Raw genomic sequence first — 24114 nt, 5'->3', positions numbered from 1 at the left:
CTTGCCATTGGCTACTGTGCCTCCAAGTCCAAAGCACTGGGCATTCCACCCCAAACCTCTCCACTTTTTCTTTTTAAAAATCCTTCTGAAAACTTGCATCATTAATCAGGCTTTTGATTACCTGTTCCCAGGCTTCTGCCTTTGGCCCGATGTTAACTTCTGTCTGATTACACTGCTATGAAGCTGTGTGGTATCATTTTCACAAATTATTTGATTATTTGTAAAAACTTACATCAGTGCGATATTAAAGCATTGAGTGAAAATTTAAAGTACTTTGCCACATCTGGCATCCACTGTGCTGCAATGTTTAGACAATTTGAAGCTGCCTCCTTTTTCCCCATTCGAAAACAAACACGCCCAAGCTGTATTGGTACAGACAAATCCTTTCAACAAAGACTGGTTGACACCAGAAACCATGATTCAGTTTTTTTTTGCTATTGCAATTTTTTGTTTCCAAAAGCACCCAAGGCCGTTTTTCTTTTCACAGAAACATACAAACAAGGAACAGCAATAGGCCATTCAGCCCTTCCAGCCCACTGCATCATTCAGTACGTTCATGGCTGATCTGATTTTAACCTCAACTGTACATTCCTGCATTTCCCTGATGATCTTTCATCCTCTTGATCAGCAAGAGTCTATCTACATGTGTCTTGAAAAGAAGTTAAAGATTCGGCATCTTTTGCAGGGAATTCCAAAGACATTATTTCTCTGAGAGGAAAAAAATGTTTCCTCATCTGTTTTAAAAGGGCGCTCCCTTATTTTGACCCTTCGTTCTAGATTCTTCTGCAAGAGGAAGCCTCTTTTCTTCATCCACCTGTTCGAGTCCCCTCAATCTCACGTTACATTTAATTTACCTCTGACTCTGACTCTGCTAAACTCCAGAGGATACAGGCCTAGCCTGTCTAGCCTTTACTCATAAGGCAATCCACTCATTCCAGGTAATTAGTCTAGTAAACCTTCTCTGAACTGCTTCCAAAGCATTAACACCCTTCTGCACTGGACACAGTACTCCAGACGCTGTCTCACCACGAGAAGATTAGATTACTTAGTGCGGAAACAGGCCCTTCGGCCCAACAAGTCCACACCGCCCCACTGAAGCGCAACCCACCCATACCCCTACATTTACCCCTTACCTAACACTACGGGCAATTTAGCATGGCCAATTCACCTGACCTGCACATCTTTGGACTGTGGAGGGAAACCAGAGCACCCGGAGGAAACCCACGCAGACACGGGGAGAACGTGCAAACTCCACACAGTCAGTCGCCTGAGGCGGGAATTGAACCCAGGTCTCTGGCGCTGTGAGGCAGCAGTGCTAACCACTGAGCCACCGTGCCGCCCACTGTGAAATACATGCACACTAAATACATCTTTTATTCGGTGAGTGAGACAAGGTCCAAGTCTTCTGAAGGAAAGTGCTTCTAAAAGGAATAATGAAGTATGACTTGTTCCTACCACAGGGAGTAAGTTGTCTACCTTGACAGTTGCAATTTGTTAAAGTAAATGGAGAACAAGGATTTGCATTCACAATTTCCGAGGGCTGTTTTTATTTTAATTGACTTGTAATCTAAAACGTTAAGCTACCTTTCCCAAATACTTCCCACCTACTGAAGACTCCAGCTTCTATTTATCTTCTCCTTCACAGAAGTCATCAAAGTCTGGTTTGTTTCACTGCTTTCATTATGAGCACAGTTGGGACCACGGAAAAGGAAACCATTTAACCTGTCAGCTGTTGCCCCAAAAGTAGGACTTTTTAAAAATGGCCTCCTCTTAATTAAAGTAAATTGATAAAAGCTCTATATTTCTGTTTAATTCCTTTTTATAACTAGAATTACTTGAAGTTACGCATCTTTATTGCTCCTTATCTTAGAGACATTTAACAATCATTGTCTGGGCTCGTTTTAGAACAGTGAAAGAAAAGTTTTGAGTTTTTCACCCCCTTCGTGACTTCAGGACTCCCCAAAGCATTTTATAGCCAATGAACCACTTTGAAATTACAATCATTGTTGTAACCCAGGCAACCCAGAATCAACCAAGCGTTGGTAGTTACTTTGATTGTTATCCCTATTTCCCTGAATAAGGGTAAACTAAACAACTTTGTGACAAACACATATTATCTGAATCAGACTGTAGAAGGAATAGAGTCAAGATGAGAGTGGTGCTGGAAAAGCACAGCAGGTCAGGCAGCATCCGAGGGCCAGGAAAATTGACATTTCAGGCAAAAGCCCAGAGGAAATACTCAAATATTTGAGCTGGATTGAAATCAAGAGTGTTTTCTTCCCGGCTGGTTTCCACTTCTCCCTCTTAAGAATTTGATAAGGCTGAGGCTTGCATTGAATATCCTGTCATGTTGGAAGATCATTTTGTAGTAAGTGTCAAGGTGCAGCTTCCCAGTTGGGTCAGCAAACTTCAATGTCGTGAGTGGAGTGTACAGACTGTTGGTCTGGTAACGGAACGGAGGCTTTTCGGATGTAATCACCTTCACTGTGTGCTGTTAACAGGATCAGAAAAATGACATAAGCCGAGATTTTCATAATTCACAAGCACAAACCCAATTAATCTGCATTCCCACTGCCTTCCCCTGCCCCATTTCCCCACTGCACCCAGTTAACTTTACAAATGTGAACAGTCTTATTGAACTCAAACCCAACACTAGTTGGCACAGCTGAACATATGCTGAATTGATGCAAGACGGACTCCTTTTAATGAGATGAAGTGATATTTCTTCCATCAGAGGGTGGTCAATCTATGGCAGAAGGCTGTTGAGGCTAAGTCAATGAGTGTCTTTCAGAGAGAGATGGATAAGCATGATTAATAAGGGGGTCAAGGGATACTGGGAGAAGGCAGAAGAATGGGGTTAAGAAACAGATCAGATAAGCCCAAATGTAGTGCAGACTTAAAGGACCAAATAGCCTCATTCTGCTCCTATATTTTATGATTTCATAGTCTTTTTAGTCTTTATGGAATGAATGTGCAACAGTTGACAAAGTATCTGAGCCAAGGATTGCAGTGAGCAAATATGCTCATCTCTCCGAATGTTTTCATGTGAAATGGGCATGTCTTTGCTCCTGTGTTGTCAATCCTTGTCCCGTTTCCTCTTGGAGACATCGATAGAGCTCAGTGGACATTCAGCACTTTCCAGTGATTTGCCTCAGACTCCTCACCATGAGTGGATGGGCATCACAGCCAAAGAATCCCTTTCCTTTGGCAAGATCCATACCTGATCAGGAATACGGGACCACACTGCTAAATCTTTTAGTTTATCTGCTGCCTTTGAAAAAGGCCCATCTAGTTAAGGGTATGTGGTCATAGAACCCCCACCAGTGTGGAACCAGGCCTCTGGTCCAACAGGTTCACAATGACCTTCCGAAGAGTAACCCACCCAGACCCATTTCCCTCTCCTATATTTACCTAACCTATACATTCCTGAACACTATGGCCAGTCCGGCGAAAGTAGGTACTGCAGATGCTGGAGATTAGAGTCAAGATTAGAGTAGTGCTGGAAAAGCACAGCAGGTCAGGCAGCATCTGAGGAGCAGGAAAACATCGACTTTCCTGCTCCTTGAATGCTGCCTGACCTGCTGTGCTTTTCCAACACTAGTCTAATCTTGACTATGGCTAGTCCACTTAACCTGCACATCTTTGAACTGTGCAAATCTTTCTTCCCCTCAAAGAATTATCCAAGTCACGAATGCATCGATTCAATTGTCATTTCAGGCAATGCATTTCAGATTAAAACCGGTCTCTATATAAAGGAATTCACTTCTCCCCTGCTCAGGTCTTCACCCCCGCTAGTTTACAAAGTATTACGATATATTAACTCCACAGAAACAGGACATTTAGCTCCATAGATCCAAGCTTTAATCAATCCTCCTCCCAACTTCCTTGCTGTAACATCATTAATGAAGGTAAAGGTACCAGGATCCTGGAGGGCTGCTCTGTCATTAGGGAAGGATGACTGCTGGTGGTCCAAGGGTCACCGCATCTCTGGCGAGGGGAGAGGATGAGAAGGTGGGACGTACACGGTAACCTCAGTTGGTGTGGATATTGAACCTGTGCTGTTGGAATCGCTCTGCATCGCAAACCACCGGTCTTGCCAACTGAGAAAACCAAACCCCTCCCATCAATACATCTTTCCTATCTCACCCATAGCTACCTAACTTCCCAACTATGTCACTCATTTTAACTACTGAGGTAATGAATACTAGGTTCTCATCTCTGCGTATATAGAAGTTTTGCTATTCTTTTTCTGCCACCAGTAGAGTGGCACAGCCGGGTGGTTCATTGGTTAGCACTGCTGCCTCTCAGTATCAGGGACCCAGGTTCAATTCCTGCCTCAGGCAACTGTCTGTGTGGAATTTGCACATTCTCCCCGAGTCTGTGTGGGTTTTCATCCAGGTGCTCCGGTTTCCTCCCACAACCCAAAGATGTACGATTTGGCCGTGCTTAATTACCCGTAGTGTTCAGGGATGTGCGGGTTAGGTGCATTAGTCAGGGGTAAATGTAGGGTGGTAGGGGAATGGGTCTGGGTGGGCTACTCTGCGGAGGGTTAGTGTGGACTTGTTGGGCCAAAAGGCATGTTTTCACAGTGTAGGGATTCTCTGAAAACTGCAGTCCTCATATGGTCTCACTTCCATGTGACTCCAAACCCACAGCAATGTAGTTTATTCATAACTGGCCCCTGGGCATTTAGAGTTGGGCAATAAATGCTGGGCTGGCCAGCAATACCCACGTTCTATGCAGGAGAAAGAAACTATAACAAACCAATAAAAATTACAAGTACGATTTGCTCAAGGCCACTGGTTTTTTAAGAATACCTCAGCTACATCGTCTGCTGTTTGTCCAAGAGTATGGAAGACTTTCTTGGAATAGGGAAGGTAAAGTTGCCGAAACATTTTTGCTGTTTCTTCATCCGTACTGGAGAGGTCCATTTTAGCAGCATCCTCATACAATTTGGCTTCAAACTCAGTGATGACTGGTCCTGGCTCAATGAGACTGATGCTAAAGGAAAAGGCAAGAACAGTGCATCAGCATAGCCAACTATGGAGAAATAATGTAACTACAGGTTAGATGGACATAATGGAATAATGGAAGGGTATGTCAACAGAAATACTAAAGTATCCAACATACCTTTCATCATTGGCATACCGCTACAATACAAAGACACATTTTGTCCTGAAGTAGATTGATGGAATGAGCTGCCAGAGGAATTGGTGTAGGCTGGCATAATTACAACATTTAAAAGGCATCTGGATGGGTACACGAATAGGAAGGGTTTAGAGGGATATGAGCCAAGTGCTGGCAAATGGTAATAGATTATGATTTGGAGGAGCTAGTGTTGGACTGGGGTGGACAAAGTTTAAAAATCACACAACACCAGGTTATAGTCCAACAGGTTTAATTGGAAGCACTAGCTTTCGGAGCGCCGCTCCTTCACCAGCTGGTTGTCTCCGAAAGCTAGTGCTTCCAGTTAAACCTGTGGGACTATAACCTGGTGTTGGGTAATAGATTAATTGAAATATCTGGTCAGCATGGCCAAGTTGAACTGAAGGGTCTGCTTCCCTGCTGTACAGCTCTGACTTCTAAATACATTCCTTATGAATGACCAAGTACTGGCATGCCTGGATAGCTCCAAGACACTCCATCTTAAAATGGCCTCAAGTTATTATCTCAATACAACATGAACCAGTGGCAGTATAAGCATTGTAGCTCACCTGATTTCTTTGAAAAAATGTTTATTCAATCAACCTGAATGTGGAGCAGGTAGGATTTGAACCTGGGTCTCCTGGCTTGGAGGTAGAGACACTGCCACTGCATTGCAAGAGCCCTCAGAGCTGCACACTAATTTTTTTAAAAAGTGAATTGGAGAGAGAAACAATGCACTCCAACCCCTGTGGTGCTCACCTCTCTCTAAATGTAGCTTACCTGAATTTTCTCTTTGTATTTTTGAATAAACCTGTTCAGAGATGCTACTACACACCTTTGGAGCAGGTGGGGCTTGAACGCAGGTCTCCTGGATCAGAGATAGGGCCACTAGCACTGCTCCACAAGAACCCTTATAGCTCCCTAGATTCTTGTTCCTTACCCAACCTGTTCAAAGATATTATTACGTACCTCTGAAGGAGGTATGACTTAAATCCAGGTCTCTAGCTTCAGAGGTAAGGACACCATAAGAGCCCCTAAGAGGTCCCCTGATCTTTCTTTAGCAACTAATATTCAGAAATGTTCTTACACAAACCTGAATGTGTCATTAAATCACCCAAACACCTGGAGTATTGTTATTTCATCTATTAACCACCATCAGTAAATAGCACTGCTGCCTCACAGCGCCAGAGACCCGGGTTCAATTCCCGGACTCAGCTGACTGTCTGTGTGGAGTTTGCACATTCTCCCCGTGTCTGCGTGGATTTCCTCTGGGTGCTCCGGTTTCCTCCCACAGTCCAAAAGTGTGCAGGTTAGGTGAATTGGCCATGCTAAATTGCCCGTAGTGTTAGGTGAAGGGGTAAATGTAGGGGACTGGGTCTGGGTAGGTTGCTCTTTGACAGGTTGGTGTGGACTTGTTGGGCCGAAGGGCCTGTTTCCACACTGTAAGTAATCTAATCTAATCTAATCTAATCAGTAAATCAGGTGTATTTTCTAACTGAACCATTTGCATGCAGGTTGACTTGAACTCACCTCTCCTAGCTCAGGGATGGAAACATCACTCCTCAAACACAAGAATCTCAAAGTTCAACAAGTGTATAAACTACACCTATGATTTGTGACACTGAATTCTACAAGGCTAGCAAGCTTATGGGCTATTTTGAGATAAGGTGATCTTAGCTAAGCAAAGTGAGACGTGCATATGCTACATATCAGATCAGCGTCATGCAACTAGGGAGGTGAAGAAAATATAAGTTTATTGAACACATCAGATGTAAATGAAGCCTGAGCCTTTTAAAAGGATGGAATTCTGAATTTTTTTTTTAAACTTCTGGTTCAAAAATCTTCAATGCTCTTACTTTATATTGAATTTTAAGGCTTGAATTGCCAAACTTTCACAGAAACCCTCCACAGCAAATTTTGATGCTGAATAGACATCGTTGAAGAGAAGACCTGGAAATATGAAGAACAAATGATTTTATTCCCAGCCAAATGAAAGCGAAGTTTAAGTTTGACAATAAAATGTTATGCGTTCCATACTGCAGACACATTAAATGTCACTGAGCTGATGGGACATCAAAATCTTCAACCTACCGTGGATTCCCATAACGCTACTCATGACGACAATGTGGCCCTTCTGCCTTCTTTTCATGTCAGGTAAAATCTCCTTCACCAAACGAGTCAGACCAAAGAAGTTTGTGTCAAACACCATTTTCATGGTGTCTAAGCTTTGGCACTCAACTGGTCCGATGAGTCCCATTCCAGCATTACTCACTAAAACAAAGAGAACAATCAAGTGCAATTTAATGATTTTGCTCAAATAGATGTTATCATGAACCAGAAACAAATGTAAAATGTTATCCCCCAAAAGTGTGGAACTGATTAAGACTTAGAAGACTCAAAAAAAATCAAGTTTTCATAATGCTAACTACCTATGTGAACTTGTTCTTCCTAGTTACCTGTGAATGGAGGTGAACTAACGCTACCATGGAAACCCTGCAGTGTGGAAAGCAGCCATTCAGCCCATCGCATCTGCGCCAATCCTCCAAAAGCATCCCACCCTGATGCAGTACCCCCAATCTATCCCTGCAACCCTGTATTTTTACCATAGCGAATTCACCGCACCTAGACACGACAGGGCAATTTTAGCATGGCTAATCTATCTAACCTGCGCATTCTTGGACTGCGGGAGGAAACCGGAGCACCCAGAGGAAACTCAGGCAGATTCCGTACAGACAGTCACCCGAGGCTGGAATCAAACCTGGGTCTCTGGTGCCGTGAGGCAGCAGTGCTAACCACTGAGCCACCATGCAGCCCATAGCCCTGGTTATGATGTGTTTAGGAAACTTTAACAGAGCTATGAGACAAAGATCAGGTCAGTGGGAATAATTAGATAGCTTTTTGATTGAACCTGTAGAGGCACCATCCTCCTATGTTGTATTATGCTGTGGTTCTTTCTGAAAAAAAACCCTATGGAAAAGTAGCTGGCCTCCGCTGCCTTCCACAGCAGTGGAATTGAAGCAATATACTTGCTGCAGCGAATTCTGTGTCCTAATTTGCTTTGTTTCCACCTTGAGAATAATCTGTAGAATAGAATTGTGTTCAAGAATTTGAAGTCAAATTAGGGTTTGGCTGGGTTAAGAGCTAGAGGTGGGTTTCAAATTAGTCTGAATTGCTTGAGGTTCGGATGTAGTTATAGTTAGCTTTACCATGAAGCTGGGGCTTTAGGTTTAGAACTAGGGTTGGAGTTGTATTATGTCACCATTGTCTTACCAGACCATAGGGGCTGCTCTCTCATTAGAGAGAGAAGCAACTGGTGGTGATTTAACCTGAGGGCCACCAGACTTCAGGCAAGGGAAGAGAGATTGAGAAGGACTGTCCTTCATTGTAACCTCAAACCAGTGATGGGAATCGAACCCACGCTGTTGGCATCACACTGCTTTTAAACCAGCAACTGAGCTAAACTGATTTCCAGGATTGAAGTTAGGATACAGCTAATTATGTTCAAGGGTGACTTGATTCTATTCAATTGCTTTTTTTATTATTTCAATGAGGAAACTTTAAAAATGAATTCATCTTGTGTTTCTTTCTTTTTGTTTTATAAACCTCACCCAAGATGTCCACTTTTTGTCCTGGAATACTGTTCACACATTTGCAGATGGAATCTTCACTGCAAACATCAAGTTCTTTAATTTCCAGCATGTTGTCCAATGTCTCGCGTGCCGCGTCTTCCAGTTGTTTCTTCTTGCCTAAATCTCGCATTGTTGCAATAACTCCAACAAAATCAAGTTAAACTGTGGCATCTTATTTGTGGCGATTCTTTTTGATGTAACATAGAGCCACTTGGTATACACAGAACATATTTCATATTCTAAACATAAATAATGGTTTATATTGTTTTCATTTTATATCAATACAGAGTTGGAATGAGTATTGAGCTTAAAAAGTGATCAGTTGACCCAGTTTAATAGTGCAATAAAAGTCACCAATGCAATTTAACAGTAGAATCCATGTTGTAAAGCACATAGAGGGAGTTCAAGTCATATCCATTCACAAGATAAGGTTTAGATGAAGTTATAGAACACAGAACTATACAGTGCAGAACAGGCCCTTTGGCCCTCGATGTTGCGCCAATCTGTGAACTAATCTAAGTCCATCCCCCTATACTATCCCATCATCATCCAAGGATTGTTTAAATCTCCCTAATGTGGCTGTGTTAACAACATTGGCAGGCAGAGCATTCCATGCCCTTACCACTCTCTGAGTAACAAACCTGCCTCTGATATCTGTCTTAAAGCTACCACCCCTCAAATTGTAGCTATGCCCCCTCAGCATCCTAGGAAAAAGCATTTCACTGTCTACCCTATCTAATCGTCTGATCATCTTGTATGTCTCTATCAAATCCCCCCTTAGCCTTCTTTTTTCCAATGAGAACAGACCCAAGTCTCTCACTCTTTCCTCGTAAGACCTTCCCTTCAGACCAGGCAACATCCTGGAAAGTCTCCTCTGCACCTTTTCCAATGCTTCCACATCTTTCCTGTAATGGGGCGACCAGATTGTACAAAATATTCCAAGTGTGGCCGCACTAGCGTTTTGTATAGTTGCAGCATGAGCTATACTGTGAACTGTTCTGAATTCCTCTGAACTGTTTTGTCTCACCTTAGCTGAATATCAGTTTAATCCATGTTACCATTCCAGCTTATTTCTCAAATGTGTGTACTTTTCTCTGTGATCATCTTTCTTAGTAACTGAACACAAATGTAGTCAGTCCATCAAACCAGCTTTGCTTATTAAAGGCTCATTTTTCTATCTCACCTTTAGTAACCTCAGAATATTCCAAAGTGCCTTGTCACCAATGAAATCCTTTTTGAGGTACAGTCACTATTGTGGAAACAGGACAGTCAATTCATGCACAGCAAGCTCCCACAAACAGTAATGGAATAACACCAGATAATCTGCTTGACTGTTGTCAATTGACAGATAAATATTGGTCAAGGCGATGTTATGGTCTTTAAAAGAGTGTCATAAGATGTTTTCCAACCACCTGAGGCAAACAGTCAGAAATTCAGTTCAACACCCCGCCTTCAAAGCATCATGTGGGAAGTGATGGCCCAGTGGTATTATCGCGATATTATTAATCTGAAGAGGCAGGTAATGTTCTGGGTAAATAAAAATGAAGCTGTATGAAATGGATGCTGTAAATCAGAAACAAAAACTGAGATTGCTGGAAAAAGCTCAGCAAGTCTGGCAGCATCTGGGAAGAGAAGTCAAAGTTAAAGGTTTGGGTCCAATTACCCTTCCTCAGAATATCCTTCTTATAGCTGGGAGACCAGAATTGCATGCAATATTCCAACAGTGGCCTAACCAATGGCCTGTACAGCTGCAACATGACCTCCCAGCTCCTGTACTCAATACTCTGGCCAATAAAGGAAAGCATACCAAACACCTTCTTCACTATTCTATCTACCTGTGACTCCACTTTCAAGGAGCTATGAACCTCCACTCCAAGGTCTCTTTGTTCAGCAACACTCCCTGGGACGTTAGCATTAAGTCCCACCCTGATTTGCCTTTCCAAAGTGTAGCACTTCACTATTATTGAAATTAAACTCCGTGCAACTTTGACCTTCCTTCTATGGGAAGGATGCTGTGAAACTTGAAAGGGTTCAGAAAAGATTTACAAGGATGTTGGCAGGGTTGGAGGATTTGAGCTATAGGGAGAGGCTGAACAGGCTGGGGCTATTTTCCCTGGAGCGTCAGGAGGCTGAGGGGTGACCTTATAGAGGTTTATAAAATCATGAGGGGCATGGATAGGGTGAATAGTCTAAAACTAGAGGGCATAGGTTTAAGGTGAAAGGGGAAAGATTTAAAAGGGATCTTAAGGGCAACATTTCTCATGCAGAGGGTGATGCGTGTATGGATTGAGCTGCTGGAGGAAGTGGTGGAGGCTGGTACAATTACTACATTTAAAAGGCATCTGGTTGGGTATATGAATAGTAAGGGTTTAGAGGGATATGGGCCAAACACTGGCAAATGAGACTAGATTAATTTAGCATATCTTGACAGCATGGATGAGTTGGACTGAAGGGTCTGTTTCTGTGCTGTACATCTCTATGATTCTGACACTCGGTGCATATAATCTTTGCTTTGCTTTGCTTTAAATATAGCATGTGGGCAACTCAGAATTCTGTGCAGGAACAACACACAGTAAGCCATTTCCGATTGAGATAATTGGGATAAATTGCTTCAGTCAGGTGTTGAACCCGTGGAATTCTCTGCCACAGAAGGCTGTGGAGGCCAAGTCATTAAATCATACAGTACCGAAACAGACCCTGCGGTGCAACCAGTCCACATCGAATATAATCCCAAACTAAATGAGTCCCACCTACCTGCTCCAGGCCCATATCCCTCCAAACCTTTCCTATTTACGTATTCATCCAAATGTCTTTTAAACGTTGTAACTGTCCCTACATCCACCACTTCCTCAGGAAGGTCATTCCACACACCCTTTGTGTAAAACGTTTACCTCGTCTTTTTTAAATGTCTCTCCTCTCATCTTAAAAATGTGGCCCCTAGTCTTGAAATTCCCCATCTTGGGGAAAAGACAACTACCATTAGCCCTATCTGTACCTCTCATTACTTATAAACTCCTATCAGGCCACCTCTCAACCTTCTACGATTCAGTGAAAAATATCCCCCAGCCTATCCAGCTTTCTTTATAACTCAAGCTTTTCATACCCAGCAACATCGTGTCAAATCCCTTTTAAAGTCTCTCCAGCTTGATAATATCCTTCCTATAACAGAGTGACCAGAACTGGACAGTACTCCAGAACAGGCCTCACCAATGTCCTGTACAACCTCAATATAAGATCCAAACTCCTGTACTCAAAGGACTGAGCAATGAAGGCAAGTCTGCCAAATGCCTTTTTAGCTATCCTCGCTACATGTGATGGAAACTTTAAAGAATTATGTACGTGCACCCCCAGGTCCTTCTGTTCTACAACATTACCCAAGCCCCTACCATTGCTTATTGTACCAAAATGCAATATTTTGCATTTATCCAGACTGAACTCCATTAAGTAGTTGAATATATTTCAAGAGAGAGATTTTTAGAATCTATGGTTGTCAAGAGGTATGGTGGCAGGGGTTGGGAGGGAGTAGGACTTTTGAGGTAGAGGATCAGTGATGATCATGTCAAACATTGGAATGGGACATTGGGTTTACTCCTGCTTATATTTCCCATGTTTAGTGAGATATAGGCAGTTACATCCAGGATTGAACAACAATTTCATTTACATTATTACATCTCTCCCAATCTTCAGTCGTCCCTTTTATAAAACTTATCTCCTTGATCATCCAAACTCCCCCCGACTCCAAATCCCAACTTGGTTCTTTCACCCAAATTGTCAAACAGCTTTTGATGTTTTACTGTGTGAAGGCAAGTTCAATGTCAGTAATGAAGGACTGACACTCCTACTAATAGTAATGTGCACCAGAGCTCTAAAAGCAAGTTCTGCATTAACACCGGTTTTAACTGATCGTCGGTAAGGGCAAATCGTAGTATCTTAAAAATGTATAGTTCAATGAGGCCATTCAGCCCATTGTGTCCATGCTGACTGACAAATTGCTATTCAGCATAATCTCATGTTCAGCTCTTCTTCCATTGTTTTATAAATTATTCCATTTTGAATGCATGTCCATGTATGGGAGAAACCTGATTTACAAACATCTGACTTACGAACACGTACTAATGCATGCGATCTCATATAGGTTGCAGTTTTAAAAGTCAGACATAGGGGCTTTTCCGAATGGCTGCTTTACATTATCCTGCACTGTGTCCTGACCTTGAGAGTAAATCTGCACCCGTTCAGAACCCAGGGGTGGCCTCCTTTTCTTTTTAGAAGTTGTGGGGGTTCCTGTCTCTATCACACTTTCAGACTGAGAGTTTCAGAACTGCAATCCAACTGGGTCAAGAGATCTCCCTTCAAATTTTGTTTCACTTTGTGGGAGGACCATGAACAGCATTGATGTACAGAGAGATCTGGGGGTTCAAGTCCATAGCTCCCTGCAATGTGGCCACTCAAGTAGATAGGGTGGTAAAGAAGGCTTGCCTTTATTGGTCGGGGAATTAAATACAAGAGTCAGGATGTCATGTTGCAGCTTTATAAGATTTTGGTTACACAGCACTGACAGTATTGCATTCAATTCTAGTTGCCACATTACAGGAAGGATGTGGAGGCTTTGGAGAGGGCGCAGAAGAGGTTTACCAGGATGCTGCCTGGATTAGAGGGTAGGACAATAAGGAGAGACTAGAAGAATTTGGGTTGTTTACTCTGGAGTGGTGAAGGCTGAGAGGTGACTTGATGGAAATCTATAAAATTATGAGGTGCATAGATAGGGTTGATGGTCAAGATCTTTTTCCCGGAGTTGAAATGTCTAATACTGGCAGGCATGCATTTAAGGTGAGGGGGTGAAAGTTCAAAGGAGATGTGAGGGGCAAGTTTTTTTAGGAGGGCTGATGAAGGGCTTTTGCCCAAAACACCGATTTTCCTGCTCCTCGGATGCTGCCCTGACCTGCTGTGCTTTTCCAGCGCCCTCTAATCTTGACTCTAATTTCCAGCATCTGCAGTATCCACTTCTGCCAAGAATTTTTAGGAGTCTGGAATGTGCTGTCAGGTGGAGGCAGATATGGTAGGAGCGTTTCAGGGACTTTTAGCTAAGCACATGAATATGCAAGGAATGGAGGGATGTGGACCAAGGATAGGTGGAAGGGATTAGTTTAATATGGTGTCATGTTTGGCACAACATAGTGGGCTGAAGGGCCTGTTCCTGTGCAGTATCGTCCTACCTTGTTAACCCCCCTGCCTGGAGGTTATGGAACTGTCAGTCAAGGAGTATGGACATAGAAAGAGCTAGAAAATACAACTAAACTGGAACGCCCATCTCCTGGTACAGACATGGTGGTCACAATGATGTCTTTCTGTGCTGGAATTTTTTATGTACATTTTTATGTACATTTTCACAACATAACCTAAAGATCTTGCTTCAATATTAACTCTTGGTTAGAACACAGCAGAAGCTGTCTTACCTTTGAATCGTTTCAACTGATCTTTTGCTAGTTTGACTGCCAGCGCCAGGCCAATACCTGAGGAACAGCCTGTGATTACAACAGTTCTTGGAGACATGGTGGGTTTTCCTGTTGTGGACTATTTCAAACACAGAAAAAGATAACAGGGTGTGTAAGATTCTGCCTTTTGATTCTGAACTAAACAATCTGTACATAGATTTGTGTGTTAAACAGAAAAACTTGCATTTGGTCCTGAGAAATACAGGGCTCTTCACAAATCCATTTGCAAGCTTAATAATTGGTTATGGTGATTTATTTAACTTTTCTAAAAAAAAGCTCTCAGACTGGTTACTTGTGATGATGCTACTTCTTTAACAAGGTTTACTGTCCTTGGGCTTTTGTTTTCAGAGAGGTCATGAAGCAGTGATTCTGAAAAGTCTGGGTTTGAAGGGTTTTAGGGCCAATTTGAGTATAGCCAACAGATACTGCCTCAGTAAAAAAGGCTTTCAAGTTAAAAGAAAAACACTTGCACAATGAAAGGGGAGTGGCCAGTTCTCCCAGCTCAGCTTTTCTCTGGTTTGGTTTGGGTTAACAGTCTGGCTGTTGACTGAAAGCAGGCTGTCAGTTTTGAGGCTGCTGCTCTAAGGAGCAGCTACATGGAAGAAAGTGTTCCACGCTGAATCTCTCTGCCATCTCTCTCTCTCCTGTAAGGTACTGTGTTTGATTTTACCTTTTGTGCCAAGGGGTGTTTATGGGGATTGTTGTACATATTGGGAATGGCATCATTAAGTTGGGATAATCTGTTGGGTTGTTGGAAAGGTTAAGTTATCCCATATCCTATTCTCTTTTGTTTGTGCTTCATTCAGTAATCTCGTAAATAAATTGTGTTTTGTTTAAAACTAAATAGTTTGACCAACTGCATTACTCCTGGGATATTTGTGTTATACCTGCTTAAAACAACTCGCAGAGTTAGGGTCTGGGCTACTGTCTTGAAATGTTTTGAGGGGCTCTAGCCTGGTCTATAACATACTATAGCTGCCATGCCAGGGATAGATTGCATAGTAATAAGTTAAAAGGGCAAGTTGCCACATTCCATTAGAGAGAGACAACTAGTGATAGTTTAATCTGAGGGTCACTGCGCCTCAGGTGAGGGGAGGGGTTGAGAAGCAAAGTCCTTCATGGTAACCTCAGCCAGTGAGAGAATTGAACCCACATTGTTGACATTATTTTGCATCATAAACCAGACAACTGAGCTGTTTTGTTTTCCATGGTGATAAGAAGCTAAAAAAGAACAGATACAGTCCCTCTATGAATGTATCCATCTGTCTCTTCACTGACCTTAAGCCTGGGTGATCCACATGACAACGTCCTGCATTTATGTTGCACCTTTAAGTATATAAACATCTAACGAAATAATATAAAGCATATTTTGACACCAAGCTGCATAAGGAAATAGCTGAAAATGTGTTGCTGGAAAAGCGCAGCAGGTCAGGCAGCATCCAGGGAACAGGAGAATCGACGTTTCGGGCATAAGCCCTCCCTGGATGCTGCCTGACCTGCTGCGCTTTTCCAGCAACACATTTTCAGCTCTGATCTCCAGCATCTGCAGACCTCACTTTCTCCTGCATAAGGAAATATTCTGGTCGATGACCAAAAGCATAGTTAAAGTGTTCGATTTTAAAGTGCATGTCTTAAGAGCAAAAGCAAGCTGGAGCTGTTTCGGGGTGGAATTCTAATGCTCGGGACCCTGACAGCAGAAGGCAGGGTGGCTGATAGTGAAATCATGAAACTTAGAAAATTTTAAAAGGTCAGAATTGCAAAGGGTTGGAGAGTCAGAGACGATTACAGAAACAGGAAGGGGCGAGGCAATGACATAATTTTAGAATCAAAAGGTTGCTTCCCTGGAAGCTCATGCCTATCTGGAAGCACATATGTACTGTAATTAAATGCATGTCTAAGTCAACTTAAAGAATTCCCGTGTACCTGAGCATAATGCTTGATTTACAGGTAATTAGGTTATTTGCCTAAATTATAGATCTTTCCCTTTTGGAAATTCTCTTCAGTCACATGCTATTACCCAACCTCAGGCTCTGACATGGGGTTATTTTCGGAGGATGTACAGTAGCGCCTCGACTTACGAACTTAATCCGTTCCGGGACCCGGTTCGCGAACCGAAAAGTTTGTGAACTGAATCAATTTTTCCCATCGTTCGGATAGTGTAAGAATGCTTGGATGTAGCAACGAACACTGTTCACAGCGCACGCGCCAAAGACGAACTGAATAAGATCACGCGGGGCCCGAGAGCTTTTGTGTTCAACAAGTGCGTAGCAAAGCAGAACAATGAAACCACGTGGTCGCACACGGGCTTATTGCGTTTGTACCTTTGTTCGTACCTTGAATTTCATATGTATGTTGAAGCAAAATTTTACATACAATCCTGTTGGTAAACCAATTTGTTCGTGAATGGGGTCGTTCGTATGTCGAGGCGCTACTGTACTTATATACATCTTGGAAACCATACACGGACACTCTTTTGTTTGAAGCAGGTAATCCTTTGATGTTAGAACACAGAAGAAGGTTGTGCAGTTCGGTTCTAAAAAAGAATCAGACTGAACTCGAAACATGAACTCTGTTTCTCTCTCCACGCATGCTGCCAGACCTGCTGAATTTCTCCAGCACTTTCTGTTTTCATTCAGCCCATCATGCTTGTGATAGTTCACTGACAAAGATCAAAGGATAATACACCAAGAGGAGCAGGCTCTTCGGCCCTCTAGGCCTGCACCAACACATTCTGCCCTTCCATACTAAAACTGTCTTCCCTTACAGGATCCATATCCCTCTATTCCCCTTCCCATTCCTGTATTTGTCCAGGCGCTTCTTGAACACTGCTATAGTCTCTGCTTCCACCACCTCCTCTGGCAGCGTGTTCCAGGCACTTACCACCCTTTGTGTGAAAAACCTGCCTCGCACATCTCTTTTAAACTACCCCCCTGCCCCTTGAACCTTGAACTTGAGTAATTGCCCTCTTCACCCTGGGAAAACGCCTCATATTTCCCACTCTGTCCATGCCATTCACAATCTTATAAACGTCTATCAGGCTGCCCCTCAACCTCCTTAGTTCCAGTAATAACAAACCCAGTCTATCCAACCTTTCTTCATAGCTAAAATTCCCCCATGCCAGGCAACATCCTGGTAAACCTATTCTGTAACCGTTCCAAAGCATCCATATCCCTCTGCTAATCTGGAAACCAGAACAGTAGGTAACATTCCAAGTGTGGTCTAACTAAGGTTCTTATAAAGATGCAGCATAATGAGCCTGTCCTTATACTCAATGTCCTTTCCAATGAAGGCAAGCAGGCCTTGTTTACTCCCTTATCTACCTGCGCTGCCACCTTCAGTGATCTGTGGACCTGCACACCCAGATCCCTCTGCATATCAATACTCCGAAGGGTTCTGCCATTCACTGTATAATTTCCATGTGTAAATGACCTTGCAAAATGCATCACCTCACATTTAGAGTCAAAGAGTCCCACAGCACCGAGACAGGCCCTTTGGCCCAAACTGGTCCATGCCGACCAAAATATCCATCCACGCTAACCCCATTTCCCTGCACTTGGCCCATATCCTTCTAAACATTTCCTATCCATGTATTTGTCTAACTGCCTTTTAAATGCTGTTAATGTACCGGCCTGAACCACTTCCGCTGACAGCTCATTCCATATGTGTACCACCCTCTATGTAAAAAAGTTGCCCCTCAGGTTCCCTTTTATTCTTTCCTCTCTAACCTTAAACTGATTCCCTCTAGTCCTTGATTCCCCAAACCTGGCAAAAAGACTGAGTGCATTCACCCTCTCCAGGCCTCTTGTGATCTTATACACTTCTATAAGATCCCCCCTCAGTTTCCTACACGCTAAAGGAAAATGTCCTAGTTTGACCAACCTCTCCCTATAACTCAGTCCTGGCAACAGCCTTGTAAATTTCTCCTGCACTCTTTCCAGTTTAATAGCATCCTTCCAATAGCAAGGTGACCAAAACTGAACACAATATTCCAAGTGCAGCCTCCCCAACGTCTTGTAGAACTGCAACATAACTTCCCAACTTCTATACTCAATGCCCTGACTGATGAAGGCCAGTGGGCCAAGAGCCTTCCTCACTCCCCTGTCTACCTGTGACTCCACTTTCAGAGAACCCTGCACCTGAATATCAAGATCCCTCTGTTCCACTCCACTCGTTAAGGCCCTACCATTCACCATGAAACTCCTACCTTGATTTGACTTTACAAAATGCAAGACCTCACTCTTATCTATATTAAACTCCATTTGCCATTTCTCAGCCCACTTCCCCAGCTGATCAAGGTCCCTCTGCAATTTCTGATAACCTTCCTCACTATCCATGATACTGCCTATTTATTGTCATCTGCAAACCTACTAATCATGCCTTGTACATTCTTATCCAAATCATTGATATAGATAATAAATAATAATGGGCCCAGCACCATCTCATGAGGCACTCCACTAGTCACAGGCCTCCAGTTTGACAAGCATCCTTCCACTATTACCCTCTGCTTCCTACCATCAAGCCAATTTTGAATCCAGTTTGCCAGCTCCCCCTGGATTCTAACTTTCCAGAGCAGCCTACCATGTGAAACCATATTAAAGGCCTTACTGAAATCCATATAGACTACCGCCCTGCCCTCGTCAACCTTCCTGGTCACTTCATCAAAGAACTCTCACAAATGTCTGAGCCATGATCTCTCACTAACAAAGCCATGCTGACTACTCCTAATTAAACCCTGTCTTTCCAAATGCATGTATATCTTATCCCTCAGAATCTTCTCAATGAACTTACCTCCCACAGATGTTAAGTTTACTGGTCTACAGTTCCCAGGTTTTTCTTTGTAGTCCTTCTTGAATAAGGGCACAACACTTGCTACCCTCCAGTCTTCCGGGACCTCACCCATGGCTAACGATGATGCAAAAATATAAGCCAGGGCCCCCATAATTTCTTCTCGAGCCTCTTTGCAGTGTTCTTGAGTATATTTGGTCAGGACCAGGAGATTTATCCGCCTTCATACATTCTAATACACCCAACAGCACCTCTACTGTGATATAGACTGTTCCCAAGATATCACCACTAACTTCCCCAAGTTCCTAAGTCTTTATGTCTTTCTCCGCAGTGAACACAGAGGAGAAATATTCATTGAGAATCTTGCCCATCTCCTTAGGTTCAATACATACATGTCCACTTTAGCCCTTGAGGGGCCCTATTGTCTCTATAGTTATTTTTTTTCCTTTACTATACTTAAAGAATCTCTTTGGATTCACCCTCTTTTACTCAGCCAAGGCTATTTCGTGCCCCCTTTTCGCCCTCCTGATTTCCTTCTTCAGTAAACTCCTGTATCCCCTGTATACCTCCAGGGATTCCCTTGATCCCAGCTGCCTAAATCTGAGCCATACCTCCTTTTTTCTTGTCATCCAGCGTTCCCTATTCCTGCCAACCTTGCCTTTCACCCTCACAGGAACGCGTAGACCTTGAATTCTCGCTATCTCACTTATAAAGGCCTCCTACTTGCCAGAGGCTCCGTTGCCTGTAAACCAAATACTCCAATCAACCCCCGCACGCTCCTGTCTAATTCCATCAAAATTTGCCTTGCCCCAATTTAGAACTTGAACGTGTAGACTAATTTTGTCCCTCTCCATAACTATTTATAAATTGACAGAGTTATGGTCACTAGTGCTCCCCCGCTGTCACCTGTCCCACCCTATTTCCCAAGAGTAGGTCGGGTTTTGCCCCTTCCCAAGTGGGACCCTCTATATACTGCTTGAGGGCACTTTCCTGAGTGCACTTAACAAATTCCACTCCATCTAAGCCCTCAACAGTTTGGCAGACCCAGTCTATGTTAGGAGACTATGACAATCCTATTGCTCCTGCAAGTCTCCCCAATCTCCCTACATATTTGTTCTTTGAATTCCCGTTGACTATTTGGGGGCCTATAGTACAACCTCAATAATATCACTATCCCCTTATTTCTTAGCTCTATCCACAAAGCCTCACTGAATGACTCTTCAGCTATTTCATCTCACTAAAACTCTTATCTATGACGCGCTCAGCATCTCGGATGATCCTGAGTACATCCAGCTCCAATTTCACCTCCCTAAACACAGTCTCCCGAACACATTTGTCCAGATTAAGTTCCATTTGCTATTTTTCTGCCCATGCCCCCAACTGATCTATCTCTTGCAGTGCTATCTGACAGTCCTCCTCACTATCAGCAACTCCACCAATCTTTGTATTGTCCGCGAATTTACTAATTATACCAGCCCCACTTTCCTCCGAATCATTGATGTAGACCATTAGCAGCAGGGGTCCCAGCACTGATCCCTGTGGAATACCAATAGTCACAGTCCTCCATTCTGAAGATGCATTCCTCCACCGTTACCATCTGTCTCCTATGACTAAGCCAGCTCTGTATCCAAATTACCAACTCACTCCTGATACCATGTGACTTCATCTTTTGTACCAGTCTGCCATGAGGAACCTTGACAAAGTTGTCAATTAGTCCTGTTTCTCCACTCTTTGGCACTATTGCCTTGGAACTATTTTATTTTCTAAATATTATTCCAATTGCCTTTTTGAAAGTTACTGTGGAATCTTTTGTTAGACACTGCATTCCAGATCATAACCCGCTGAGTAAAAAAGATTTCACCTCACCTATCCCCCTTTATCTTTTGCTAGTTATTTCATGTCTGTTCTTTTAATCACCACTGGAAACAATTTCTCCCTACCTAATTTATTCAAAGCCAACATAATATTAAATGTTTTTAATAAATCCACCCTCAACCATTTTTCTGCTCCCAAGGAGCACAATCCCACCTTGTACAGTCTGTTAACATAAATTGCTGACAGATATTTTCCAGTCACCCTGTTAAAACCTTTTATTGTACACCTTTGGAGCAAGTGCAACTTGAACCTGGGTCTCCAGGAAGGGCATTACCACTTTGTCACAAGAGCCCTGTAGCTCGCTGGATATTTTCTAACCAACCCGTGTGTTATTGGAGCTCTGGAGCAGGTGAGACTTGAACCTGGGTCTCCTGGCCTAGAGCTATGTGTGTTGCCACTGTACCACAAGAACCCTGAAAATTGCTTATAGTTTGTAGCTGTTGATGTATAATGCCTGCAATCAGTAACAGCACAGGGCTGAAGTGTTCATGTTTTCTCCTCTGCACCGGACAAGTGACAGGGAAATGGTCATACTGATTTGCACGACTGCTCAATGCATTGCAACTCTTGCATGCATTAAAACTGTCACAATATATTTCCACTAGTTTCTACGGAGCAAATTAAGCAATTGGTGGACACAGCTGGACTGGAAACGTGACAATTTCTCAAGGCTAAATGGTGCTCAATTTCGGGTGACCCAGTTATTTTGCACTCTGTTTTAATAGCTGAAAGCTATTTCTAGTTTGGATTTGTTGCAACAGAGATCGCAGTGTTGAAAATAGTTTATGAGAATATGGAAATTTGGATGGCAATTAAGATAAAACAGAAATGAGTAACGTTGCAAACGCCTGCATTTTCAAAAGAAACATTGCCTTAATTTGAACAAGGATGAGTGAACATTTTTAATTACAGATAAGATGGTGCTTATTCAGAGTTTCACCAAAAAGCAGGCACACTATTTACACAGTTCCTTCCCTTTCTTCCTATTATATGCACCAATGTAATTTTTTTCAACAAATGTGATTTTTAGCATATTTGTAGAAATTATTAGATAATATAAATGCATACGCAAGGACTAATACAAAGGCAGCAATTTTAAATTATTGCGCAGGATAACAGCACATTACCTTTTAATTGAACGCAGTCTGACCATCAGCAACAGAGAACTAAACTCTGGTCAGAATAGATCTGCTTACTGTAATCCCTAGCAACAGCTTCCCACGGACACACGTAGGGGCTGTGCGTGTTCGGAGTTTTCATTAGTTTTTGTACCTCTTTTGTTTTTGTTGAATAACTTAAGCAATTATAAGTGTGATGTTGTCTGCCGAATGTAATTTTTAACCAGAACCTACCAAATGCAATTTGATTTATCTTGAACTGAATATTAAACAAAAAGACTCCACATTTTCATTTGGTCAGTCAAGTGTGTATTTCTGCCTCAGATGGACATGGTAGAATCCCTACAACGTGGAAGGAGGCTATTAGGCCAATCAAATCCACACAACTCTCTGAAGAGAATCCCACCTACTCTATCCCCCTGGCATTTCCCATGACTACTGTGGGCAATTTAGCACAGCCAATCCACCTAACCTGTGTGGAAACCCACACAGACACAGGAAGAATTTGCAAACTCCACACAGACAGTCACCCAAGGCTGGGATTGAGCCCAGGTCACTGACGCCGTGAGGCAGCAGTGTTAACCACTGAGCCGCTGATCCATTGACGTTCAATCAGCTCATGGCTAATCTGATTGCATTGATGTCCCTGCCTAATGCCAACAGTCTTTCACACCCTTTGCTGATCAAGAGTCTCTCTTCCTTTGCCTTAAAAATATTCAAGGACTTTGCTTCCAATGCCTTTGTTACAAATGTCAGACGACACCAGGTGTCTGTGCATTGTTTGGAGCTCTGCTCCTTCATCTGGTGCTTGTGAGCTCATGAAGGAGCAGCGCTCCGAAAGCTAGCGTTTTCAAATAAAAAAGTTGGACTATAACCTGGTGTCATGTGATTTTTGACCTTGTCCAACCCAGTCCAACGCTGACATCTCCAATGCCTTTCGAGGAAGTGTTTGCAAACCTTGTGAGAAAGTGTTCCCCTTATTTCTGCCTTCAATGGGCAATGCCTTATTTTGACCCCTCGTCCGAGGTTCATTCACAGGAGGAAACATCCTCTCTGCATCCACCCGGCCAAGACCTCTGAGGACTTTATGCTTGACTTAATTTGCCACTTACTCTCCTAATCTTGACCATATATAATTCTAGAGTGGGGTGCTAGAAAAACACAGCAGGTCAGGCAGCATCCAAGGAGCAGGAGAATCAACATTACAGGCAAGAGCCCTTCATCAAGAATGAGGCTTGTGTGACGAGGGGATGGAGAGATAAATAGGAGGGGGCTGGGACTGGGGGGGGGAAGGTAGCTGAGAGCGCAATAGGTGGATGGAGGTGGGGTAATGCTGATAGGTCAGAGGGGAGGGTGGAGTGGATAGGTGGGAAGGAAGACGGACAGGTAGGGCTGATGAAGGGCTTTTGCCCGAAACGTCGATTTTCCTGCTCCTCGGATGCTGCCTGAGCTGCTGTGCTTTACCAGCACCACTCTGATCATAAATTGAAGTTAGTAAGTTCTCTTTGCCTTGTGGATATCTTTTTCCCAGACCGAAATGAACTTGCGCTTTAAAAGGGAGTAAATTTAACCAGCTTTCTTCCCAACCAAGAGGGAAAATTTTTAATTATTAAAAGTGAGAAGCATTAGCCTTCTACCTACACAAAAATTACAAATGAAACAAGTTCAAAGTTCTAAACGCTCAAAGAGCACAGACAGGTAGATTTGCCTCTGTGTTGTTGACAAAGAATTAATCATTAAAGTTTGTTCTAATGGAGGTTACTGTTGGCAAAGAAGGTTTCATAATCCTTCATTTTGCAGATTGGTTGAGTTTTAATTCCTTCCGACTGCATTTGATTCCAGCAGTCAGGGTGAGAGAGTCCTTTTGTTGCCCTGTAGCCTGGTTTACAGCACTCGGAGTGACGGACAGTTAGTGTTTGTTAAACTGATTGAGGGGAGGAAATGAGTGGAACAGATGGTGAGGGTGTACAGAGCAAAACGCAAAAGGAGTGCTAATGAATAGTAAAGAAGGGATAGAGATGGAAACTAGATGCCAAATCACCAGCATTTTCCAGCTCCTTTCAGTTCTGA

The 24114-nt window shown here is 42.9% G+C and overlaps 1 protein-coding gene across 2 annotated transcripts; it reads right to left on the bottom strand.

The window, feature by feature from the left end:
• Positions 1-1790: 1790 nt before the first annotated feature.
• On the bottom strand, positions 1791-19912 carry LOC122552259 (retinol dehydrogenase 8-like). Of its 2 annotated transcripts, none has more exons than XM_087983456.1 (7): positions 19055-19912; positions 14228-14345; positions 8754-8915; positions 7237-7416; positions 7002-7095; positions 4818-5001; positions 1791-2491 (listed from the first exon to the last, which is right to left on the bottom strand). In XM_087983456.1, the coding sequence occupies exons 2-7, from the start codon at positions 14322-14324 to the stop codon at positions 2264-2266; spliced, it is 945 nt and encodes a 314-aa protein (XP_087839582.1). In that variant the 5' UTR covers positions 14325-14345; positions 19055-19912; the 3' UTR covers positions 1791-2263. The 2 variants fall into 2 exon arrangements, with proteins under 2 accessions (XP_087839582.1, XP_087839581.1); XM_087983455.1 differs by lacking the exon at positions 19055-19912 and adding an exon at positions 16600-16751.
• Between the last annotated feature and the right edge of the window lie 4202 nt (positions 19913-24114).

This window comes from Chiloscyllium plagiosum, unplaced genomic scaffold (assembly GCF_037043375.1).
Source record: "Chiloscyllium plagiosum isolate Xiang-an unplaced genomic scaffold, Cpla_swu_hap1 HiC_scaffold_45, whole genome shotgun sequence".
In the NCBI taxonomy this organism is placed as follows: domain Eukaryota; kingdom Metazoa; phylum Chordata; class Chondrichthyes; order Orectolobiformes; family Hemiscylliidae; genus Chiloscyllium; species Chiloscyllium plagiosum.
This window is presented reverse-complemented; position numbering and strand designations above follow the sequence as displayed.